The 26,456-nt window shown below is 39.3% G+C and overlaps 1 protein-coding gene across 6 annotated transcripts in view; it reads right to left on the bottom strand.

The window, feature by feature from the left end:
- RAPGEF2 (Rap guanine nucleotide exchange factor 2) overlaps positions 1-23,946 on the bottom strand; it is a 246,268-nt gene extending 222,322 nt beyond the window's left edge. For 3 of the 6 annotated variants that reach the window (XM_053216760.1, XM_027068275.2, XM_027068254.2), the window contains exon 1: positions 22,743-23,945. In XM_053216760.1, coding sequence (XP_053072735.1) covers positions 22,743-22,811 — 69 coding nt within the window. In that variant the 5' untranslated portion in view covers positions 22,812-23,945. Of the gene's footprint in view, positions 1-22,742 lie in introns of all 6 variants that reach the window. The other 3 variants (XM_053216765.1, XM_053216764.1, XM_053216762.1) reach the window with 2 other exon arrangements.
- Positions 23,947-26,456: the final 2,510 nt, after the last annotated feature.

The following is a 26,456-nucleotide window of genomic DNA, read 5'->3' on the forward strand; positions in this document are numbered from 1 at the left end:
ACTGACACTTAATAAATATCAATTACTTTTCTATATCTTTTCTCAGCAGTTCTGAGTTATGTTCTCCCCACATATAAAATGAAGAGCAAACAACACAACTCAAGGTATTTATATATTATTACATTGACAGGCAACTGAAACAGCTAATAGGGCACTTTCAAAAGGGCTACATTTTAAAAGCAACTGCTACTTAAAGATACGGGAATATATCCATTTACTGTTGTATCTTTGAATTTGAATGTTTATATTTTGAAAGTAATTCAAATTCCTCTTCAAATGCTTCAAAGACCGTCATGAGATCTCTATTCCACATTCTTCTCCCTATTATGCAAGTTTCTAGCTATATGACTAAGTTCAAACAGCATTCAAATTTAAATACAAAATGATGACAGATTTCACTAATCAAAAAAGAAAAGAAAATTGTATCCATTCATAACATGTAATTACAAAAATTTACTCCAAAAATTATATTCTGATAAACACCCTTAGAATAGAACATATGCACATGTTACACACATGGAAAGACTTTGCCACTTTCGAGCACTCTTGAAAGTGAAGAATTTTGTGTTCAGCTTGTTTATTCAAAATGATCAAAACTATCTGAGGTACATTGGTGTAGATGAGTTTTTACGTAATAGTTCTTTGAAGCCCGAAAATACTTTAACAAAGAAAAGCTCCTTACAAAACTGTAAAATGATCTGGAGAAGCATTAACCTGGACAACCAAATAAAGAAATAATTTGAAAACATGGTTTTATTACCTTACACACACCAAAAAGAGTTATATTTCTATAAATGCTGCTAGCCAAATATTAAAAGGATCTTAGTCTATTATCTTTATAAATGGCTCACAATTTCTACTGGCACTAATACTTTTGCTCTGTCAGCGATAGTAATGCCTTACATAGCATAGACTTTTCCACTTATGAAGTACTTTCTCATATATTATACTCATTTAAGCTTTACAACCACCCTGAATAATAGGCTAGGCAGTGTATCCTATTTTACATCCCAGGAAACTAAGGTCAAATGAAAGTTACCAGGTCACACACAGAATCAGAGATTAGTGTAACACCCATCCTTCTTTCCCAGCTACTCTTCCTCATTAGAATTACAAACCCCAAAATGAGGGGCATCATTAGAGTGACATCAATGCCAAGTAATAATAATAATAATACTCTCATTATTATTTTTATATTCTCTTTTTTTTTTCTTCTTGGGTCTTAAAGAGACTGAATAAGTAATGTAAAATAGTGTTGCTCTAACTTAAGGAAGGTTAAAAGGCAAATGTATAAAACAAAGTTCGGAATCCAGTGAAAGTAAATGGATACATACCCAAATATAATCCAAGGCAACAAACTGAAGTCCAGGACTTAGGAATTCATAATGTCATGCCTAGAATTCAGGTTTTACATTTGACTTGCTTCTGTGCCTGACACGTCATGGTGACTAAGTAAAATTTGAAGCACTATCACCTAACCAGGCAATTCTAAGAATCATTTGGGCACAGTCTTAAGATAATCAAAAACCTGAATTATGTTACAACGAAATAAAAATCATTTTCTAAGAGCTAAATTTTAAAATTGTACCAGATTGGGTTGTGCCCCATCAGTACTACTTACTGAATTATTAGGAGAATGTCTGACACACACTTCATATATTAAAGTATTTATGAAATGCTAAGGTCTTACAAAACACCATGGAAACACAAACGTCAATAAGATCTCACCTTTAAGGAATTTTGCAGTTTAAAAAAGGAGATAAGGGGTGCTGGGTGGCTCAGTCGGTGGAATGCTAGACTTCGGCTCAGGTCATGATCTCACCTCACGGTTCGTGGGTTCGAGCCCTGCATCAGGCTCTGGCTGACAACTCGGAGCCTAGAGCCTGCTTCAGATTCTGGGTCTCCCTCTCTCTCTGCCCCTTATTGGCGTGCTCGCTCTCTCTCTCTCTCTCTCTCTGCCCCTTATTGGCGTGCTCTCTCTCTCTCTCTCAAAAATAAATGTTAAAAAAAATGTTTTTTTGAAGAGGAGGTAAGGTGTGTACAGCTAGGGCTGGGTGGTTCAGTCAGTTAAGGGTCAGACTTCAGCTCCGGTCATGATCGTGTGGTTCTCAGAGCCTGCATTGGGCTCTCTGCTGTCAGGACAGTCTGCTTCAGATCTGCGGTCTCCCTCTCTCTCTGCCCCTCCCCTGCTCTCTCTCAAAATAAATAAACATTAAAAAAAAATGTGTACAGCTAATAATTATGAATTACCAGAAGATAAATGCCTTAAAGAAATGCACAAGCTAAAAACATTAAAAATCCCATAAAGAAAAATTCAGCCTCTTGCCCAAGTGACCAGAAAAAGCTTCATGAAGGAGGAAAAACTTTGAATTAGTCCTTAAGTGGCCAGAATAGATGTGTGTAGGAGAGCAGCATTAAGTGAAGAGCTATTAACATGGGTAAAAAGGGAGGAAATCAAAAGCTTTACTTGTACACCACTGGTAAGGCCTGAGAAGGATGGCAGTTGGAATGGAAAGAAGAACTGTAAAGGAAAACAAACGAATGTTTTCTTTCCCAAACTCCACGGTTCGCTTTTTACAGAATTACTTCAAACATACGAGCAGTTTACCCAGAAGATAATGCAAGATTATTGTTCTTTGTGGTTACAAGTATCATTCTTGACAATTACCATCCACATGAATGGGTTCTACTTGACGATGAGAAATGAGGTCTTAGGGGTTTTTTCCCTCTAAAATACTATCCTAAGTAAATAGTCCAAAACAGCATTTCTCTTCTCGTACCTTTAATCTTATAACCAACTGAGAAAAGTAAAAATGAAGAGAAATAGAAATTAGGACCTAGCCTAAAAGTAGAAAGGAAGAAAAAGAAGCATGGCATGTAAGTGTGTAAATATTTTTAGGGATTAGGCACTTTTTTTTTTTAAGCCATGGGCAAAAAATAGGGTAAATGACATTTTGCAGCAAGTCATTTAGCCTATTCATACATAAAGAAAACTGTAAGTTATACAAAAGGCTGCCTTTTAAGGCCCAGATTTTATGGGTAAGATCTTTCTTATTTTTCCTAAAAAATTTCATCTAACTTGATGAGAATTATGGACTGCTTTCCATCAAACTTTCAAAGAGTTATTGGAGATGCTACTTTTTTTTCTCTTTTCTCCATGCTATTTAACCAATTTGAGAGTAGGTGTTGTTTTCTTGAAAAGTGATTCAATAGGTTTGACATCTACTCCCTTTAAAAAAAAAAAAAATCACAAGTAGAAATGCACAAAATACCATATAATATGCTTGAAGTTTTAAATTAGTTTTTGACCATTTCAGAAGACTGCATTAATTGTTTTCAAAAATAACTGAGGTAATATCTGAAGGGATAATAATTGATTATCCTCTAAGGAAAAGTAGCTGAAGGAGAGTAAACACTGGAAACATTTTTATTTGGAGTGAGGCGTTCTAAGACTCTATACTTTGTAATAATGTTTCATTAGCATTTTCGACAAAGTTTCACTAAACACTGCAAGACACTGTTACAAATTTGGAGCGGTATCTTCCTCCTAAACCAGATTAGAGCAAAAACTCTCAACTAAGTAATTTCACTTATAACCCCCCATATCCCACAGGAATAGCCTCTTTTCTTTATACACACTGATGTAATTTATTACCATAAATGTACAAGCTATATTAACTAATTATTTAAAAATTATTTGTGTAGTTGCCAAGAAGTTAACAGCTACTAAAGACAATGCCATAGCACACTACAAAGAGGAAAGATCATAAACCCATGCTAGTTTCTGTTTGGATGCAGAAACAGAGAAAGGTAAACAACTTAATAAAAAGTAAACAGTTGTATCTCTAAACCAATCTCAAGGTTTAGATAATATGCCTACAGCCATTTAAAATAAGAAAAAATAAAAATAAATAAAAATAAAATAAGATAAACAGCCATAAAAACTATTCTTGGCTGCAAATTAAATGTAAATTAGGGTATCTTTGAGTAGGACACAAAGTTTCTTAATGGAGCACACAGCATGCGCCAGGTACAGGGCCTGACATATGTGACAGGCTTAAAGAATTCAATCATTTCACTTTGTTTTGTCTTTTTTTTTAAATTTTTTTTTCAACGTTTATTTATTTTGGGGACAGAGAGAGACAGAGCATGAACGGCGGAGGGGCAGAGAGAGAGGGAGACACAGAATCCAGGCTCCAGGCTCTGAGCCATCAGCCCAGAGCCTGACGCGGGGCTCGAACTCACGGACCGCGAGATCGTGACCTGGCTGAAGTCGGACGCTTAACCGACTGCGCCACCCAGGCGCCCCTGTTTTGTCTTTTTAACAACAAATTCAGGAAGAAAATTTTATTAGAACTACCCCCAGATTTCTTGAAAACCTAGAAAAAGACCACAGACATAGTTTCCACAAAGTTAGGCTGGAAAACTGAAAACAACCTAGACAAAACTGAGACAAAAATATATCCTTCCCAGGAGTGAAACTGTAGGGCTCATAAAAACCATATTGGGTGAACACTAACAGATAAGCAAAATAATACATATTATACCCAGTGTCTCTAAGACATTTTATAAACAGTTATGCTAATAATACTATTATGGAGTATAAATTCTTTTCTCCTTTCAGAGTGCATTTGTAAAGATCACCAAGAAATACTTTATTGGAATGATTAAAAGTCCTAGTCCTTGTGTGGCTATACGTAGGAAGAAAAAAATATGAGACAGACAAAGTAAGCTTCGTTTTTGCTGTTTTAAATAATAGTGAAACTAGGGTAGGGGGAGTTCCTCCTCTTCACTCCTCTGCATAAAGATACCTCTTCAACAAAATGATTACAGGCTTGCAGGTATAGAAGACATACTGAATCCTTGAGCAAGCCCTAAAACCAGTTGCAAGTTCTCACTGAGGGCCCAAGAGACAATCCAGGAAAGAAAAACTTAATGTGTTTAATGCTACCCGCCCCCCCACACACACACCAAAAAAAGATAAATAAGAACCCATATTCCATGCCCCTACCGCTCTTCAAACTCCTCTTTGGCTTTCCTGACAAATCAAACTTCCTCATTTACTTTATCCCCACAGTCTACAGTCAATGGACTGTAAGATGTTATTCCTTTTTTGTAGTTGTTTTGTCTTGTTTTGATTTTGATTTCAGTATAGTTAACACACAGTGCTAAATTACTAAGACATTACTCTTAACATACCCCTAATATAAATACAAAAACAGTCATGTATCTTGCTCTTACACCATAATTGATCATTCAGAACAGTCACAAAAAAATAAAATAATACAGTCACTGATTTTGAGCATAGTCCTGAGCCACTGTTGGTCCCTCATCCTCTCCCAAGTTGGTCTGTTTCACTCCAGACTGATGGAGATCCATCCCCACATAATGTCTGATCAAGTGCAACCAGTCTAGTTTAAGGGTATGCCTTTCCTGTCTTCCATGACTTTCTCATTCATCCTAACACTACAGAATTGTTTGTCTTCAAGCACTATCCTGACTCACTGCCTGGATTCAAAAGCCTCCAGTGATTCCCCACCACATATGGAACACACTAGAAATTCTTAACCTAGCATGATTCAATCCTTCAAGCCTGTAAGCCAACCAGAAGGCAGCGAAACACACATTTTTGTAACCACTAAGGCAGTCAGCAAGATATTTCTTATACAGTATATGCAAAATATAAAGGAATTAACACTTTCAGTATAACAAAAGTGAAACATGTAATTAAATGTTCCATCACAAACAGAAAATAACCTCGCTAAGAATCAGTGAGTAAATTTACCTCTCAAGCAGTTAACTTTCTAAGTACTCAACTGGAATGGTTCCTAAGTTTTTACGGGTATAGTCGGCAAAATAAAGGTCTAACATAATTTATTTATTTACAAAGGTGTTTAAGAAATAGAACACAAAGCTCATGGATTAACAGAACTGAAAATCAATGTTTCATTTCATTTCCTTCATTTCCATCAACTTCATTCAGCAATAGTACAGCATTTATTTCTATGGTAAAAAATTTGTTTTCTGTTAAACAAAAAACAAAACTTCCATAAAGTCATCTTACCTTGAAATAAACAAGAATTAAAAATATATGACATGTGCCAAGAAAAATAATTTACAATATGGGGGGATGACTCTTCAAAAAGTTCCTGAAGTTTTTCATTTTACAAATTGACTAATAATAGGGGCATCTGGGTGGTTCAGTCAGTTAAGCATCTGACTACAGCTCAGGTCATGATCTCACAGTCTGTGGGTTCAAGCCCCACATCGGGGTGTGCTGACAGCTCAGAGCCTGGATCCTGCCTCGGATTCTGTGTCTCCCTTTCTCTCTGCCTTCCTCCCACTTGTTCTCTCTCTCCCTCTCTCTCTCTTGATCTCTCTCTCAAAAATAAATAAAAACATTAAAAAATTTTTTAAACAAAAATTAAAAAAAATAAATTGACTAATAATAGACTATGGAATAGTAACTGTAACATTCATAACTGTAATCACTAAAGAGTTCAAGCAATTTACTGACATTTCCTAAAAATCACTGTACAGATAAACAAATGCTGAGTTAAAATAATACTAAATGAGAAAGAAAAATCACGGTCAGGTGACTTAATGTTCTGACCAAATCAATATATATATATTTCTAGCCCATCTTCTTTATTCTGAAGTTCTCTAAGCTGTAGAGCAGACCATACAGGAAACCTAATCATTTAATTGAATCTGCTCAGAACTACATTATAAACAACTCCTAAAGAACTCTGTGGTTATCTAATACTCGACAGACAAAACACACACACTTAAATCTAAGGCATCTAATTAGAAATAAAGACAAAATTTTGCTGATGATATTGCTACATTAATAGAAAGAGCCCCTCAAAATTATAAAATACACTCTCATAGCAAAGTTTGGTCCACTCCTCACCCTATCAAATATTAAAAAGGAACTTTCCACTTCTCAGAGGTTTAACTGATAGCAGTACTGAATAATCACCCCACACTCACACTTCCAAAAGTATCTGCATTTTCACATAGATGAAAGTCTAAGGGAAAGGGCAAACTTTTTCTGTAAAGAGCCAGACAGTAAAATGCTTCAGGCTTTGCAGGCCACATAGTCTCTGTCAGCTACTCAACTCAGCCTCTATAACATGAAAACAGCCACAGACAGTATGTAAAGAATGAGCATGGCTGTGTTCCAATAAAACTTTACACAGAAAAACAGGCTATGGGTTGAATTTGGTCCAAGGGCAATAGTTTGCTCACCCTGATGCAGAGGATTAAATTTTTGAGCTTGCTGGCTCTGTCTCTGTTGACATGGAGAAATTCACTGAACTACTCTTGTTTATTTCCTCTATTCAGGAGTCCAAACTAGATCAGGGATTTTCAACATTTTTTTAGTAGTGAATCTCCTTTTTCTAATAAAAACTTAAGTGTGCAAGCTAGGCTAGATCTCCAGGCCTCTGCAAAGGCCCCTCAGAAGCTTCCCAGGGCCCATCTACAGGTCTGTGGGACAATGATCTAAGGTTCCACTCAATACCAAGAACCAATACTGATATGTTTTCCTAACACTTCTCTCTCTCTCTCTCTCTCTCTCTCTCTCTCTCTGTCACTTTAGGCATCATCAGAAGGTAAGGGAATCATTCTAAGGATTAGGGGCCTTCCAGATACTCCAGAAATCACATCATCTTCCATGAAGAAGTTACATGTCAAAATTAAAAATAAAGTACTAGTGAAAAGCTGAAGACAGTGAAGTGAAAGTTAAACACTCCTCTATGTATTTAAGTAATGTCTCTTGCTAAAAATCTACAACAAGTTTACTTAGAATAAATTTTCTAACAGCTTACTTTTTCTTAGAGTTTTATATGTAATCAGTAAGTTGAGTAAGATTTCAATAGAGTATATTTAATCTATTCCTAACACCACCTCTTAAGTTAATATATTAGCATATAAGTCATTCTACAATTAAAAAATGGTCTTTTCTATTAAAATGGGTCAAGGCTAGAATCTCTACTTAGTAACAGTCAGAAAATTAGCCCTAGATACTAGAACTGAATTTAATTTTGTAACTTGGGTCTGTCATTAATTTAAATTACTGTTCCTGACAATAATTAAAAATCTCAAAGTAATAAATTTGCATAATAGGACAAAGTGTCCCAGGAACCCAGAGAAAAAATTTATACTCTCTGTTAAATGCCAATGAAAACACCATGCAAATGACAGTTTAAAATATTAACACCAAAGTGATGTTTCACAGGGAGGCAACTGCCTGATACTCAATAAAAATAACTTTGTCCCACAAAGGACATGTTGCTATAAAAAAGGAGGACTTACGTGTTATAGAAACTGAACCAAAAATTATTTCTCCTTTTCAAGCTCTTATTCAACTTGTTATTAATATGGAAGAATTTAATTACTTTTCCCCCTGTATCTCAAACTCTCAGGAAAGAAAGATCAAGTCATTAAATATTTATTAGCTCTAATTCTGCACCAAGGGGTATGCCAAGTCCTGAGCTTGAAAGATGGATAGTTAAGTCCCTGACCAGTAAGCTCTCTAGTGAGGTTGATAGATACAGTGCAAGCTAATCCAGTTTAAATGAAATCAGGGTCCTAACTCAGACTCCAATTTCAGACATTACACTCCACCTCACCCACCTCAAACAAGTAACTTATGAAAACACACACTATTTTTAAATGACAAATAACCACGACTCTTTCCAATAACATTTCTAGTCATTAGCTCCTGATAGCAAATTGTTTAACTGACCTCACTACACATAAGCACCATTTATCTATATAAATCTTGAATGCTACCATAAAAAGCCCATAACTAAACACAATTGCACTAAGGCAGGACACCTTGCACACTTGAAGTTTTAGTGTCAAAACTAGTCTTGTGTAACATTCAATGTCAAACCATTTTTCTTAAAGACATGTTTATGACAGACGTATGGACTCAACAAAGTACAGAAAACTAAACAGCTATCTTTCACAAATGTTTTGTATACAAATGTATATGTATGTATAAAGTGATGACTCAACTTCTGGGAGGAATGACAATTGTAGCCTTAAAGTCACAGAAAAATAAAGTATTACTACACGTAGTAATATAAGACACACAAATGGAGCACATTAAAAAAGGAAAATTTCTGAAATTTTAAAAATGGAGTAAATTTGAAACAAGAGTAACTAATTTAGAAATATAAGCCTAGAGGTGCCTGGATGGCTCAGTTGGTTAAGCATCTGACTTTGATTCAGGTCATGATCTCACAGTTCGCGGGTTCGAGCCCCATATCAGGCTCTCCGCTGACAGCACAGAGCCTCTGGATCCTCTGTTCCCTCTCTGTCTCTCCCTCACTCACTCTCTCTCTCTCTCTCAAAAATAAATAAACATTAAAAAAAGAGAGAAATGTAAGCCTACATTTAACTTTAATTTTTTTTTAACGTTTATTTATTTTTGAGACAGAGAAAGACACACAGCATGAATGGGGGAGGGGCAGAGAGAGAGGGAGACACAGAATCGGAAGCAGGCTCCAGGCTCTGAGCCATCAGCCCAGAGCCCGACGCGGGGCTCGAACTCGCGGACCGCGAGATCGTGACCTGAGCTGAAGTCGGACGCTCAACCGACTGAGCCACCCAGGCGCCCCATAACTTTAAATCAATGTGTAAATCAACAGTTACCACATAGAAATGATTACATTTAAAAGTGGCATTGATATTCAATAAATATCAAAAACTTTATGTATTTATATTTACATATAAGGTTCACCCCACTGGTATTTTTTATCTCTATTTTCAAATAAGAGATTGCTGTTCAGAAAATTAATAACCATATACCTAATAAGTGAACCAAGCAGTTACATATCTGTATGATTCCATAACTGTAACTATAATAATGTAGCTGTATAATCCAGTAAGATTTTCAAAGAGATCTCCAGAGAATTACTGCATAAACTTACTACAATCATCTGTTTCCTACACAAAGTAAGTTGGACAAATACTATCAGCTCACAGCACTCATTCATCTTAATCTCTTTCTTTCCTGCCTTTCTGTAATATGGAGGCTTGAAAGCAAAATACTTGAATTCCCAGCCTCCTTTGCTACTAGTAGTAGGCATGTGACACAGCTCTGGCCAATGATAAGTACCTTGAAAGGGCTTTCCTTCCAAATAAAAGATGAGCGCTTACCAAGAAAACATTCTCCCTTCTCTTCTGCTTGGTGGGGCAGCTGTCATCTTGTGACTAAAACCAAAATCACTGACTAGGATTTGGTAGGACTGAGCTAGTTTCCTTAATGACATCTCTGAGCATCTACACCAATCCTACACTACCTACCTTTAGATTTCTTGTTGTGTGAGAAAAATAAGACCATAACTAAGCCTATGTGTATAGTTTTTGGTTACCTGTAGACTGATGCAATCCAAACACAATTTATGCTATGAATCAAGCCTATGAAATTGACTCATCTAACAAATCACTTTGGTGAATTAGCTATAAGGCACACTAATGATGAAAAATTATGTAAGGGAGGGGCGCCTGGATGGTTCAGTCAGTTAAGCATCCGACTTCAGCTCAGGTCATGGTCTCAGGGTTTGTGGGTTCGAGCCCTGCATCGGGCTCTGCATTGAGTGCAGAGCCTGCTTCAAATCCTCTGTCTCCTTCTCTCTCTGCCCCTCCCTCACTTGTGCACACTCTCTCTCTCTCTCTCAATAATAAATAAACATTAAGGAAAAAAAAAAGAAAGATTATCTGAGGGGAAAAGATCGGATTGTAAATGAATACCAATTAATTGAAAAATAATATTAATAACAAACATTAAAGTATTAAACTGTTAACTATTAACTATTCATTAAATTATTTATGCCAGAGACTGTCAAAGAACTTTAATATATATGAACACATTTAATCTTCACAATATGAGGTAATATTACCATACACACCCATCAATCCTTGATGAAGGTAAAACTTTCATCAATCCTTGACAAAACCGTAACATAATAAAACAAAGCTAAATTAATTTATTCTGTGATTTTCTATTTTTACATCAAAATGTCCTTTCTTTTATGAAATAGAAATAGTGGAGAACAAGTTTACATTCATTTTAACATGCTTAGCTGGCAAAATAAGTGACAAATCAATGTCAGTGCCCCAGTGTTTTATGAAATTTTAATAGTCCATTAAATCCAAAGGTCTGAAACCCATTAAAGTTAGGTAACCAGCCCCGGACCACAAAGGAGTTTGACATCAAAATCCAAGATCATACATAAGGACTAGGTCACGTGAAGGAAATAACACTAACTGAACTCAGAACAACTATTCTGTGAATACAGTTAAAGATATAAATGTATAAGTGCACAGGAAAATAGCCAGCCCAGAATACATAAAGTGGGAACAAGGACTTCTAAAGAAAAATGACTTTACCATGTTACCTCCCACACAGAGTTTTCTCTGTGTGATATAGATTTAAACCATACCAAAGAAAATGGAATCAAGATAGGAATTCCCATTCATCCCAATCATTGGATTTGGAGATTCATGCTGGAACGAACTTTTGGGTCCTACATTGTCTGCCTCTAAAAGAAGTTTGTGGTCTCCTAAATAGAAAGACAAGGGACAGGTGTGCAGATGAAATTTGCCCCCTCAAGTTTGCTCCTCAATTTCTTCCAGCTCTACATGAATGGAGATTAGGAACAAAACTGAAAGGCAGTCAAATTCTCCTTACCTCAATTGTTGGCTTTTTATGCTACTGCATTTCATTATTTTAAACTCTTAACTTTTTAAAACTCCTCTCTGGTTGTTTGGAAATGTACACATTTGATGAAGCAGCTTCTTAATACAATAAGTAATGTAACTGAGATGGCCAAATATTTCTAACTTCACCACGTATTTTCTAATAAATTTGAGTGAGCTTAAAAGAAACAAGAGTTTGCAAGACTGCATAACATATCATAGCTTGAATAATACAGTTATATATACAGAACTCAATGAATGTTAAAATAAATAGGTTTCGCCTACACCTACATTTTTTCACATTTTTTATTTTGAAGACTTTAGTTACTTAAAAGCCCGGTCAACTCTTTTCTTTTTCACTTGTGCCCTCAAATGTAATTTATTACTGAAAACATCAAACATAAAAACTCTTAAAATACAGAAACTAAGTGGTTTATATCTTTATAATTAAAAATAGTAAATAATTTCAGACTTATAATTTATTTGTAGTTATCTCAAATATTAGGTGCTATATTTTTAATCCAATCTTCCAGTGCCAGTTTTTTTCAGAAGAAAAAAAAAAGTACTTAATATACAAATACAGCATGCATTCTCCAGTATTTACCACAATAAATAGGAAAAGTAAGTGGCTAATTGAAGGAGAAGAGGGCTGGGAAAGGGGATGGATGGCAGAAGTTGGCTTTATAACTGAAATACAAAGGTGTACATATGAATAAAAAAAATTTTTTTGTAAAGATATTTCTACTTTGAACGGATTTAAAAGAAATTCCTTTTTTTTATTCCAATACAAAAAGTCCTAAAAAGTACTGAAAGTACAGACCACATTCAGCTTAGATAGTATTATCACCTCCATAGTAGTAATAGTGCCTCTGACCATCTTAAACACACCCTTGCCTCTTCCTTCCCTCCACCCCCTCATGCCCACCAAAAGTAATAATTTAGATAATTTTTACATTCACAGGAAAGGAAAAGAGAAAGGAGAGAATCTACAACCTTAATTTCACCTAGACTCATTTCCTTAAGCTACTACCACAATTTCTTTTCTATTGTACTTAATGTACATGGAACATTTTATTTCCTACGTTTTTTCTTATACCAAATGTACAGAGTCACTAAAATTCAGGATTATGAAACATTCAAAACTGGTAAAATATATGGCATTTTGTGAATATCTACAAGATTCAGATAGGAATAAAGGTGAACAGTTAAAAACTTATTTCAGCTCTTCTTGTCCACTTATCCGTTAGGGTGTATGTGCACTTTAAATTTCTTCCAACTAATATATTGCTTCACCCACATCATTAATGGTCCAAAGCATACAAAATATTTAGCTAGAAAGGACTAGGCTCTTCAATAAGATTAAGTCATTATTCAGGAAAAAGATGATTTTTCAAAGTATCTTAATTTGAGGCCCCTTATCAGAGTCACAATAAAACTCCAAAAACTATGCCTTTTTTTAACTTAATTTTGAAATAACTTTAGAATAAAAAAGTCAGACAAAAACAGTTCAGAGATCCTATGTATTCATCTAGCTTCCCATAATTTAACAAATAAAATAACCATAGTAAAATTATCTAACTGATAAAATTTCACCAACTTTCCTAGTACCATTTTTTTTTTTTTTTTTTTGCTGGTCCAGAATCTAATCCAGAATCTCACAACTCATTTAGTTACCACATTTCCTTAGACTCAATCCGTAACAATTCTTCAGCATTTCTGGACACTTTCGAGCACTGTACAGTTACTTTGTAGAATGTCCTAAAATTTGAGTTTGCCTGATATTTTCTGACATTTAGGTTGAAGTATTTTTAGTAAGAATACTATCACAAATGTACCCTTCTCAATGTAGCATAAGGTTGGATGATATGTCTTATTATTACTGGGGTTAAAAAGAAACAACAGGCCCAAAGTGGAGTCACTTGCACTAAACCCACGTAACCAAACCAAGACTTAATAATTAGTCTTAACTGGTCAACACCAATGAGGTAGCTTGCCACATAGATCCTTTCCATCCTCCAGAGGAAGATGAAGTAATCTGCTTTCATTATCCCTTCTCCCTTCTATTTTCTAAATCTTCTGGGAGCTCCTTCCTGTTTGCTAGATGGGATGCTGCCTGGTTCAAGAACCATTCAATAAAGCCAATTAGACCCTTAAATTTACTCAGTTGAGTTTTGTTACTTCGCACTGGTGATATAACTTTGATTAACCTGGTTCACTTAGTGTCTACCAGTTTTCCTCACTAAAAAGCACTGATTTCTCCTTTTGCTTTTTGGTTTTTTTTAATTTTTTTAATGTTTACTTATTTTTGAGAGACAGTGAGAGACACAGAGCATGAGGGGGACAGAAGCAGAGAGAGAGGGAGACACAGAATCCGAAGGAGGCTCCAGGCTCTGAGCTGTCAGCACAGAGCCTGATGCAGGGCTTGAACCCACAAACCATGAGATTATGACTTGAGCCGAAGTCGAACGCTTAACTGACTGAGCCACCCAGGAGCCCGATTTCCTCTTTTAATTAATTAATCTTGGGGAGATAATTCGAGACTATGCAAATATTCTGACGATATCCGATATATATCTCTCATCATATTTTCACCCACTAATTTTGACATCAACTGAGGATTCTTGCTTACAACAATTATTATGATGTTTGTCTACTTGTGATTTTCTATTTCCATCATTCTTTCTGAATACTTTTTTTAATTGGAATTCTACAGTAACAAAGAGCAATCTCTTCTCCCCCACTTATCTATTTATTCAATTATTTACTTATATTGGTATGAGCTTATGGATATTTTTCCCTCAGAAGTTATAACTGTTTTGTTGTTCAAACTGACCACTGGGACTCCTTTGTAAATACATTCATTAGACTTTCTTCTGAATTGTAAAAATGTCACTTCAGTTAGGGATGATCAAGGGTTTGTTGTTTTGTTTTGTTTAATGAGGGATCATTGATAGCTATGGTTAGATTTACCACTTCCATTATGACCTCCCAAAAAAAATTTTATGGAAAGAAATTATATGTATTGAAATATCCCAATGGGTTATACCATCACAACTCTTGCTCATTCAAGACCTTATAATCTTTGGTTATTATTTTATACATATTAACATGGAATTTTCTCATCGTCACTATTTAAATCCACTTTAACTCCCACTCCCTTGGTATTTCAGGAACACAACTCAAACCACTCAATGACAATAGTAGAAATTCATTTTAGCCAAAAGGTAATAAGCTTTCATTATGCTGAGTGAAAAAAAGCCAATCCCAAAGGTCAAATATTGTATGATTCCATGTATTTAACACTTTTTAAATGACAAAATTTTACCAATGGAGAACAGATTAGTCCTTGACAGAGGCAGGGTCAGGGAATGATTGTGTCTACACAAGGGCAACAGGAGGAATTCTTATGGTGATGGATTGTTCTGTATCTAGACTGTACGAATGCCAATATCTTGGTTGTGATATTCTAGTTGCACAAAAGGCTGTTAATGGAGAAAATTGGGTAAAGGGTTCACATGATCTCTGCATTATTTCTTACAACTACATGTGAATCAATTATCTGAAACTACCAAGTTTAAAAAAAAAGATAATGAGTTTTTACTTGAGTGAATACTCAGGAGAAATCAGATAATCATCAGTGTGCCTCAACCCTTCAGATCCACTGATTGCTAGGTAGCTTCTCAGAAAGTTACTACCAGGTCTCTTCAGAATAACCAGCTAATGGCTAATTCTTCTTTAGGGTTTCATCTCTTCTTAGTAGCTTTTATGTTGGGTGGCAGCAAATACCATGAGCTAGAGAAGAACAGGAAAGTGCTAAGGGCCAATTATTATGGTGAGTGTTCGTTTGTCAACTAAACTACCAACTGTTAATAGGATCAAAATATACATTTTTATTTCAATTCATTTAGCTCATATTAAGGTATTTGAGGAATCCTAAACACCCACAATTTATGATTTTCAACTTGCAAGAAGACAAGCAATGAGAAACTACAGCAAGAAAAAAGAGGGTTTAGTTCCAATGACGAAACAAAGTTCCCCTTCAAGTCACAAATGCCAACTCCTCCAAAACACTTTTTATGATTAAGGATGTGAAAGCACAGAAATTGTGGAGCCAAGACAATTTAAAGTGCAAGAACTAAACTTCCCACCCCACAAAAACTAAGCCCACCAGGACCACAAAGGTAACCCTTTCACAAACTGAAGGAGAAAAGGAAACACCTGAGTACAACAAGAAACACATAAGGTAATCAGTTCAGTAAAGTAGTGGTTAATTAGCATGTGAGACCAGAGGGTTTTATTTTTTTTTTTTCCTGAAAAGATAAAATCCTAACAGCCTAAATAAAGTAGCAATCAGCTTGTTTTTCTCCAAAGGCTGACGTTATAACTACTATACATATTTTGACTAACTCAATCTCTGACAATGCTACAAAAGAGCAATAATATGTACTATAACTGGCTTCTCCTACCTAACTTATCAACATCAACCTATTGAAACAAAAATGGTATGGGGAGTAAGGAACTGTTCTCAAACACTTACTACAATCGTTACCTTGTGCCATCATAAGTCAATGGTGCGTTTTTATATAAATAAATCCATTTTTCCTTCTTAAATTGAGATATTAATCTCTTCCAAAGGACAGAATGCTTAAAAACCACATCATTACAAATTAAGAAATACTAACCTATTCAGCATATGATAAATCAGATATTTTACATTAGATTCCAGAAGGTAGAGGGGCACCTGGGTGGCTCAGTTGGTTAAGTGTCTGATTCTTGACTTTGGCTCAGGTCATCTCACACTTCGTGGGTTCGAGCACCATGTCAGCTCTGCCCTGATAGCACAGAGCCTGCTTGGGATTCTGTCTCCCCCTCACTCTGTGCCCCTCCCCACTTGCTCTCTTTCTCTCTCTCAAAATAAATAAAATAAACAAAAAAAAATTTTCTTAGATTCCAAAATGTAGAAGATATCAAAGTTTAAGGGGGAAAAAAAGTATAAGTTAAAAAAATTTTATTAATAAAAAAAATTTAGCAACTTAGAAATTTTTCTTATGAATTAGGAAATGCTGATCAGTACCATTTGCCGTGATTAGGCTTAACTAGCATCATGTGCACATCGTTTGATACAATTAGTAGCTGATATAAATGTGCACACATTCATTCAGCCAGCCTGTCCAACAAATCCTACTACTGCAATAGTTTTACTCTATCTCCACCATGTAAATCAAGCTCCCAACCACCTCAAGCCTGAAGAACAGACATCAGCCTTTAACAAATTCTTGGTCTCCTCTCCTCTCCTTCCAACCACAACCATCTACACTCCAGTGAAATAACTCCCCACCTCCTATTCACTCCCGTGGCTCCAAGCACAGGGAACAAAGGCCTACACGTATTTTCTTACAACCACGTGTGCTACTTGTATGACAGCAGGTCAGTCTGGAATAGCCTGCATGCCCCCTAGTCCACTGACTGGTAAATTCCTACTACCCTAAGACTCACTACATGGTTGTCTAAAAAGTTCACAGCCTCTTCAGTGTTAGCACAGGACATCTCACCCAGAGAGCCCACAGCCTCTTCAGTTTTGGCATAGGACATCTGCTACGGCACTAAGGAATCACATCCTACTTAAAAGATACAATACACTGGTGAGTTACCTGAGGGACAGATGTCTCATCTCATCTTTGAATTCCCAAGGTCTGGTAAAAAGTATCTCATTAAAATGTTCTATGATGAGGGGCGCCTGAGTGGCTCAGTTGGTTAAGCTTCCGACTTCAGCTCAGGTCATGATCTCACAGTTGGAGCCTCCCATCAGGCTCTGTGCTGACAGCTCAGAGCCTGGAGCCTGCTTTGGACTCTGTGTCTCCCTCCCTCTCTGTCCCTCCCCACTCATGCTCTGTCTCTACCTCTGTCTCAAAAATAAACATTAAAAAAAATTTTTTGTAATGTGCTATAATGATAACTACTATTAGATATTGCACTAAATAGTAAGTGTATTTTCTTTCACTTAATCCACAAAACAACCTCAGGAAGCTATTATCCTCATTTACAGATGAGAGAATTGTCTGGTGCCAAAAACAAGGTGAGGAGAGGGAATGGCTCATAAAATTCAGATATCAAAGAACTATCACCACATTTCCTTATCTTTCTAGTCTAGATCAAAGTTACTTCAGGTAATTACAATTCTTCCTTACCTATAAAACTTATTTTACAAAATAAGTAACTAAAAAACAAGTTTTCAAATAAGAAGCACAGTCTGTGTTTTTAAAAGGTTTTTATATCCTTACTTCAGATAGTCAATATATATCCCACTGTTACTATATGTGACTTGAATTTCAAATATCACCAAAGGTAGACCTCATGTTATCATTTAACTCCCCACAAAATCCACCTAAAGTTGTTTTCACACCCACAGAAATATTAAAAACCATAAAACCACAAATAGGTAGTTTTCTTATGAATCAAAGAATTTTTGATTTCAAGAACTAAGCTTTGGAATGATAGTGTATCCTCCCTTTCTTATTAAAGGGCAAGACTTTAATAAAATGATAATAGAAGGTTATGGCTTATTTTGTTGTTTTATATCCTTTCTTGAAGGGAAAAAATGAAACAAGTTAGCAACTGAGTAGTCCTCTTGCTTTTCTTAGTTTTATTTTATTATTATTTTTTGTAACCGTTCTGTTAAAGCCCAGGGTCTGAGGAGAACTACATTAAACCAGTCCACATACAGCAATGCAGTTGGAGACATTCATTTTGAATCTCAGCCAAGATATGCAAAGCTAATTATGGAACTGTTAATTACTAAATGTTTAAAAGCTTATATGAAGGCAACTAAGTTTCTACTAATATTACAAAAGAATGTTAATTTTTACCAGAAATTTAAGTACTCACCCGTTCAAAGTCACATGCTAATACAGTCTGAAATTAGTATTTCAGTTAAAAATGTGTATATTTTTTAACCTACAAATTCAAATATCATTGTTAGAAAAGGGAAATGCTTATGGCCAAACACACATTACTTAGTGAAACATGCTTTTCAAAATTGCACAAAAGTCAGGGCACCTGAGTGGCTCGGTCGGTTAAGCGTCTAACTTCAGCTCAGATCATGATCTCCGTGAGTTGGAGTCCCGCGTGAGGCTCTGTGCTGACAGCTCAGACCTGGAGCCTGCTTCAGATTCTGTGTCTCCCTCTCTCTCTGCCCCTTCCCCACTCGTGCTCTGTCTCTTATCTCTCAAAAATAAGTAAACGTTAAAAAAAAATTTTTTTAATTGCACAAAAATCATTTAGTTGTGTTTTTTGAACAAAAACTACATAAGAACCAAATATTTACTACTAGAGCCCCAAAATGAGCTAAAATATAATCAAAGTGTAAGTTATCAAATGAAAATATGAAACTGCTCATAAACAATGATAAAAAGAACCTCAAATAGAAAATGTAACTGTAATAAACACAATTCTTCCCACTAGATTCAAAAGTTAAATATTTACCAGAGATATTCTTTTGTGCAGATTCTCATAATTTAAAGTTCTCTGGGCAAAAGGTATTTTTTCAGCCCTCTCATTATGACTAAGTGACTTTGCAAAGAATTAAGTCTTAACACTGTTATGAACTCTCAGCTGAAAAATTCATGAGTTAACATCTAAATCGAAAGGTGCAAGAGCCCAAAAAATTTCAATAGTGAGGACAAAGTAGTATTAACTAGGAAGAAATGAGATGTGGCTGTTTTATATATACCATTTTAAAAAATTACTTTTATAACTACCTAAAAACACACTAAATTAGATCTTGAAAGAAAATGATAAGGCAATAGATGTTTCACCTGAAAAACTAAAAACATGCATATAAACACTACAGAAGCAACTACAAAGGGTCTGAACTCAACAAGTTAATAAAATGGTTTAGAAAAAGCATTTTATTGTTTAAAGCCTTGGGGGATAAAGCTGCTTGCAATTTATTTACATCTTTTACTTTACTAAATTGCTTTAGTGACCAAGCTTCTCATTTAAATGATTAAAGCATAAACCCAAATAGTTTAATAAAGCAATTACTTAAGAGTCCTGTTTTTCAACAGAGGTGCCCTGAAAAATATCAATAGAACATTTAGTGTACATTATTTTCAAGGGGTTATTTAGAATACAGTGCCCCATTGACTAAAATTTAGCCAGGTTTCCAGACACATAATGTGGGACACACACTGGATCAAAGATTTTTTCATCCTCTCAGAATATCAGATGAAAGAGTGACAGACTCTTAAATCTATGCATGATTTGGCTAAAAATTCAGGTGGCTTTTTTTTTTTTTTTTTTTTTTACCTTACCATTCTGCCTCTCTAATGATGTGGCTAAATAGGTTCCTATTTTTCAGGTGTGCATGAAAAGCTCCCTAATTTGCAGTCTCTATGTTTATACTGGGACTCTCCCCACCCCCAAATTCTCTTCTAGTTAACATCTTAGGTTACGTTAGTAACATCACTATTAACTTGTAGGCAACTGATTGACCCAAATACAAAGCTATGCCTTCAAGAGTTTGAGAGAGAAACTGGGATAGTGGGGTTTAAAACAAAACAAAACCTGAATTTAACAACAAAAAAATTATGTATTTCCTCTATTCTTTTATAGCATCTTCCTTTTGCCTGTAACGAGAATCATATGAACTCCTTTATCAAGTCTATCCTGAAAAACAGAAGGAAGCATGACAGCAAAACTTTCCTAATTCACATCCTTCTTTTCATGATACCAAGTTTATTTAATACATTTGTTTTCTTCATATTACAAAAGTCTAACTCTCAAGCATGAATGAGAAAATAGTACAAAATAACTTCCGGTCCTTAACAAAGCACTCAATATAAAAAGCACCTTCTACCAAAACATGTTTTTTACTTTTGGGCACATATCAAACTTTTACAAGATTATTTTTGACAAGCCAGGTAAGGATGGGAAAACATTCACATTTCAAGCTACTTTAACACAATAATAAGCAAACATGACGTTTGTGTTAGTAATAACCAAATGAACATCAAAGTTAACACGGCTGATACTTAACAACGTTCAAAATGTTTGATAGCTTTCTCTGTGTTTACTTTTCCTATGAAGGTTTGGTGGAGGGAAATGTGCTTTCAGATTATCAATGAAGCTTTCATCTTGCAGTGTTAGTAGTAACTGGCCCACTTCTGAATCAGGCCAAGTTCTATGCTAGGTCAGTTTTTACTCTATTCTACACAACTGGCACAAGAAGAGGAAAGTTTAACAGTTCATTTATCTGGCACAATCCACATGCTTTCACAGTGGAGGTTTTGTCTCTTCCAGTCTTCTTTGGTGCACCCCCCCCCCCCAACTGATAGGTTTTAAGTCATTGCTATTCTAATTAATCAACTAAAGGCACAACTCTCCCCACCCCCCACCCTCTAATTTCCACTAAAGGCCTATGACATCATTTTCTGACCCGCCTTTCTAGGTTCTAATATTCTCAACTTGCCTTGCTGGGTTGTAATATTCTCAACTTGTATGATTTCATTTGGCACTTCAAACACTGAAAGGAACTGACATATCTCACTGAAATTTGCTTTTCCATCACACAACATGCATTTTCACATGCAGAAGACTGATTCAATTGACAATTTTAAAACAAACAGTAGAGGAGGAAGGCACATGGGAGGCAGTGCAACACCCACGGAGGGACAAGATCAAAGCAGGACACTGCTTGGTTTTGATAAAATAATCCTTTAGAATTGGAACTTTCCGGAGACACAGTGAAATGAATATTCTCGTAAAATTACCACACATCTTCCACTCTTTTAGTAAATATGTGTGATCTATGATCCCCCAGATGTGATGGCTCCATCAGGAAAAATGAAAAATCAGAAGCCGGTACCAGGTGCCATTCTTGGGCCTTGTCCAATGGCAGCCAGTGAAAGATTCTATTTTATTCTGTTCTCCCCACATTAAATAATAATAATCAACATAAGAGAAGGAGAGCATTTGGGTATGAACAGATGGCGTCCAACACCTAACCAGCGAAGCAACTCTTTCAGGCATCAGATCCTAAATGTCTGATGGTCCCAAGGATCAGAAGGGCTTATTTGACAAGAGAGTTGGCAGCAGGATCCCCTGTAGTTACCATCCCAATGCTTAGGAATATGCGTCATTAGCCAGTCAGCAACTAAAAGCAAAAAAAAAAAAAAAAAAAAAAATCTAACCACCACATTTTTATACAATTTCCCCCTCTCTAGTCCAACTTGAAGCGACCAAATCCGACACCATCAGCAACAACTCCACTTAAAGAAAAAGGAAAAATAAGCCCGATGGTAAACGAACGTATAAAGGTTAACAAACTTATCTAATTCTGACAAGGTTGTGCAACACCAAAAGAATCCGCAGGGTGCCCTTTCCGGGGGTGTATCTGAATATGCCTGCTCTGCAGTTATGCCCGCAATTTAAACCAAAGGCACTAAGCTAGCTAATCAACTTTTCTTCCCCTGCACTGGAAAGCAGCATCCCTTTTTCAAAGAAGCAAAATACTAAATACACAAACATCCCAATGTTTTACTTTAGAAGGTCAACACGGATTAGTCTTTCGCAGAGCTATACAAGTTTCCTTCCTATACCTTTCCAAACACCACAGAACTCGAAAGGTAAAGGGGGCCACAAGCCTGGGAAGGAAAGGGGCCTGCAGCCAGGGCGGCGGGAGTAGCTGGCCACGGGGAGGTGAGTCCCCCCTCCCCCCGAGACTCAGAAGCCCTAGTGTACCACTGGGAAGAGGAGAAGCTAATTGGAGAATTCCCTCCTCCGCCTAGCAAACGTAGGGGGAAGGTCAGTAATGGGGAGGGCAGAGAAAAGGAGAATATCGAGGAGAGGGAAAAATAAACCCAGGACGACCAGGGGAAAAGATACAGAGATGAAATGCCATGGGAAGTTAGGGGTCCTAATGCGAGAAGTGGGGTGCGCGGGGCCAACCGTGTCAGGAAGGGGAAACTGGAACGGGAAAGGGCGCAGCCTGCGAGGCACAAATCCAGCCAAGTCCCGGCGAGTCTCACCTGGGGGGTCCTCTCGGCGGGGTTCTTCATCACCGCTTGGCGGAAGCTGTTATCCACGTAGGACGCCATCTCCCCCCGTGGGCCCGGCCGGGGCCGCTCCGCACCCTCGTCGGCCTCCTCCCGGCCCAGCGCAGCCGCTGCCTCCGCCCTGCGCGCTCCACCCGCCTGCCCGCCCGCCGGCGGCTAATAAGCCAAACCGCGGCGGCGGCGGGGCCTACGGGGGGCGGCTCCGCTGGGCCCGGCGGCCTGGAGCGCGGGACAGGCGCTCAGGAGACCCGGCGGGAGAGCGAGGCCGCGCGAAGGGGTCGGGCGGCGCGCAGCTCCCGAGCCCCACGGCCCGGAGGGTCCCTGCGGGCGCTCCGCGACCGGGAACTCCCCTTCCTCCTCCTCTTCTTCCTCGCCGCTCAGCCGGGAAAGGCTTCCTGGCGCGCCCGGCTCCCTCCGGGCCTGGCTCGACACGCCTCCCCCGGCTCCACTCCGGGGACAGTGGCGTCTCCTCCTGGCCCCGGCGGGCCTGAGTTATTTTTAGGGAGGTACAAGCGACAGTAAAGAAGGGGAAGGCTGCAGGCAGACGGGGCCTCCTCTCCCCTCCGGCGCGGACGGTCGCCCCCTCCTCTCAGGGGCTCACGCCGCCGCCCGGGAGTCTCCGCGAAGCACTCGGATCTCCCGCGTCCCCAGTCCTCCGGCACTTGGGCGCCGCAGCCGCCGTCGGGACGACTGGCTCAGGTCCGGGCGCTGCGAAGCCCGATCGCCGCCGCCGCTCCTAGTCTCCGTCTATTGGGCTCGGCCGTCCCTCCCGACTGCTGCTGCATCCCCTCGGGCCGCCCCGCCGCCGCCGCCGCCGCCTCTGCTGCTCGGGCCGCCGCCGTGGGCTCCGCCGCCACCGCCTCCCCCCATCAGCGCGCCCGGAGCGGAGCTGCCCCGGCGCCGGCGCCGCCGCGGCCAGAGCACCCGGCCGGGGCTGCAGACCTCCGGCCCAGTCGCTCTCGGCAACTTTGTTCCCGGTTTGCGCGGGGCGGGGGAGGGGGAAGAGGGGGCCGCGGGCAGCCCAGGTCCGGACTCCCGGCGGCGGGCGTCCGAGGGCGGAGGGCCAGGAGCCGAGAGCCGCGCACAGCCCCCTCGGAGAGAGTATTTGGGAAGCGGCGACTCCCCCTCCGCTTCCTCCGCCTCTTCCTCCTCCTGCGCCTTCTCCGGCCGCCGGAGCCGCTCCTCAGGGAGGAAGCGGCCTCCGGGGCTTGTTGCTTTGTGCTGCAACCATGGTGAGGAGTGAGTGACAAGGCGGAGGCGAGTCGGCTGGCGCCGCATCATCGGGGGGCGGGGCGTCCCCGTCGCTCGGTCCCGCCTCCTCGCGCTCCCTGCGCCCGCCCGTCGGCCGCGCCCTCCCGCCGGAGCAGCACCTTCGGTCGCCGCCAGGTGAGGCCGGCGCTCGGGCCGCCGGAGGGTCGCAGCGCCCTCGGCTTAGCTGGCTGGAGTCCCGCACCACCTGGCCCCGAGGGGGCGACGCGAGTCCCGGTGCCCGGGTGCAAGCGTAGGGCTCTCCTCTCCCCACCCCTTCCCTGTCTCACGCCGTGCCGCGTACCCACATCCCACCCGGTTCCTGGGAGACACTGCATAGTCCAGTCGCCCTCTCAGAGTCATGGCGCCACGCCGAGGCCGAGGGGGCTGAAAGTTGACCCGGAGCAGAAGTCTGGCCCGCAGGCATGGGCTGTAGTGGGCATTCATTTTGAACCCAGGGTTTGGCTCCAGAGGCGATAAATCCTCTAAGGTTTTTATTTTGCTTATTTGTAGCTTGCTGCAGGGAAAGATTTCCTCTCCTGCCTTCCGTGCTTACTGCCACCTTCAGAGACTTTAATGACCAGGAGATTAAGGACATGGAAAACTGCCAGTTTCACACTGGATCCAGTACCATCCCCTGACGCACAAACATGCCAAATTTAAAGGTGATCAGTCATTAGCAAGAGACCCAGACGGCAAGGTCTGTGACATAATCAGAAACATTGGTAGATCTGGCTTTGCATCGAGGCAGAGCAAATCTCATTCTCCAGACCCCAGATTTCCAAATAGGACTCACGTGGTGCAGAGGACACCATAACGTAGCCTTTTAAGATGTCACCTCCCCTGCTTTTTCATTTACCTCTCCCTCTCCCTTTCTGAGCCAGGTCAAGGTGGGTAAGGTCAGCCGAGCACCAGGGACAGGTCTGCTGTTCTGGTCCTACGGTTTTATTTTTATCTGCCTCCTCGCCCTTCTCCCCCCTCCTTCCCAATAAGTTCATGTTTTGATGTCTGTGTGGAGGCTACACTTAGAGGAGGGTTGTTACTTTTATGATCTACTATATTGAACTTTTTTCAAATGTCCAAACATACTTTTTAACACCTAGTTTATTTTAAACACATAGAATGGGTCGGTTGTGGGCAAACATTTTGGGGTCCCCAAGTCACCTTTTTGTCATTAAACAGATTGTGTGGCTTCCTAGAGAAGGGACTACCCAACCTTGTGAAACCAGATCTGAGTTATAAATTGTATCTCTAGACCCTTTTATATTACTTTTGCTGAAACTGCTTCCCCACATCTTTTCACCCCTTTGTGGAGCCCCAGCATCAAATTCTCAATGACATAGACCACCACACTGAAAGCAAAGGAACATGAATAAATACTATTACAGCTCTGTAAAAAGAGAAGAGGGGTCCCTGGGTGGCTCAGTCAGTTAGGCGTCCAACTTTGGCTCAGGTCATGATCCATAGTTGGTGGGTTCGAGCCCGGTGTCAGGCTCTGTGCTGACAGCTCAGAGCCTGGAGCCTGCTTCAGAGTCTGTGTCTCCCTCTCTCTCTGCCCTCCCTGGCTCACACTCTGTCTCTTTCTCTCTCTCAAAAATAAATAAACATTAAAAAAAAATTTAAAGAGAGAAGAAAAAAATAAAATCTAGTGAGGTGAAAAAATATACCTGACATCTCCATCTGGTGTCTAATAGACATCTAAGAATTAATGTGTGCAAACCAGGGTCTAGATATCCTGCCCCAGTAGTGCCCCACCCACAGTTTTCCTCATTCCAGTTAATGCCATGTACATCGTTCCCATTGCTCAAGTGAAAACCTTTGGAGTCTTTCTTGACTCCTTCCTTTCTGTTACACCCCACAAGTGTCAGTAACTTGTCAGCTCAACCTTCAAAGTACCATGTCTGGAATCTAACCTCTACCTACCACCTCTACCTTGTCCAAGCCAGCATCGCCTTTTGCCTGCACTTTGTGATTACCAACAACCTCATCTCCCTTTTTTCTATCCTTGCCTCCAGAAGTCTACCTTGAACACAGCAGCCAGAGTGAGTCTTTTCACTCTAGCTCAAGTCACTTCTCTGCAAAGGAAAGGAAAGGAGAGGAAAGGGGAGGGGAGGGGAGGGGAATGGAGAGAGAAAGAAAGAAAGAAAGAAAGAAAGAAAGAAAGAAAGAAAGAAAGAAAGAAAGAAAGAAAGAAAGAAAGAAAGAAAGAGAAAGAAAAGAAAAAGAAGAGAGAGAGAGAGAAAGAAAGAAAGAGAAAGAAAAGAGAGGAAGGAAAGAAGGAAGGAAGGAAGGAAGAAGAAAGAAAGAAAACTTTGCTCCTCATCTCATGTGAAGTTAAAAATCAAAGTCCTTACAATGGCCTGAATGACCCATGGACCTTGTTCCTTCCACGCCTTATCTCTCTGACATCATCTCCTACCAGTCTATCCCGAACTCATT

This window comes from Acinonyx jubatus, chromosome B1 (genome assembly GCF_027475565.1).
Source record: "Acinonyx jubatus isolate Ajub_Pintada_27869175 chromosome B1, VMU_Ajub_asm_v1.0, whole genome shotgun sequence".
NCBI lineage: Eukaryota > Metazoa > Chordata > Mammalia > Carnivora > Felidae > Acinonyx > Acinonyx jubatus.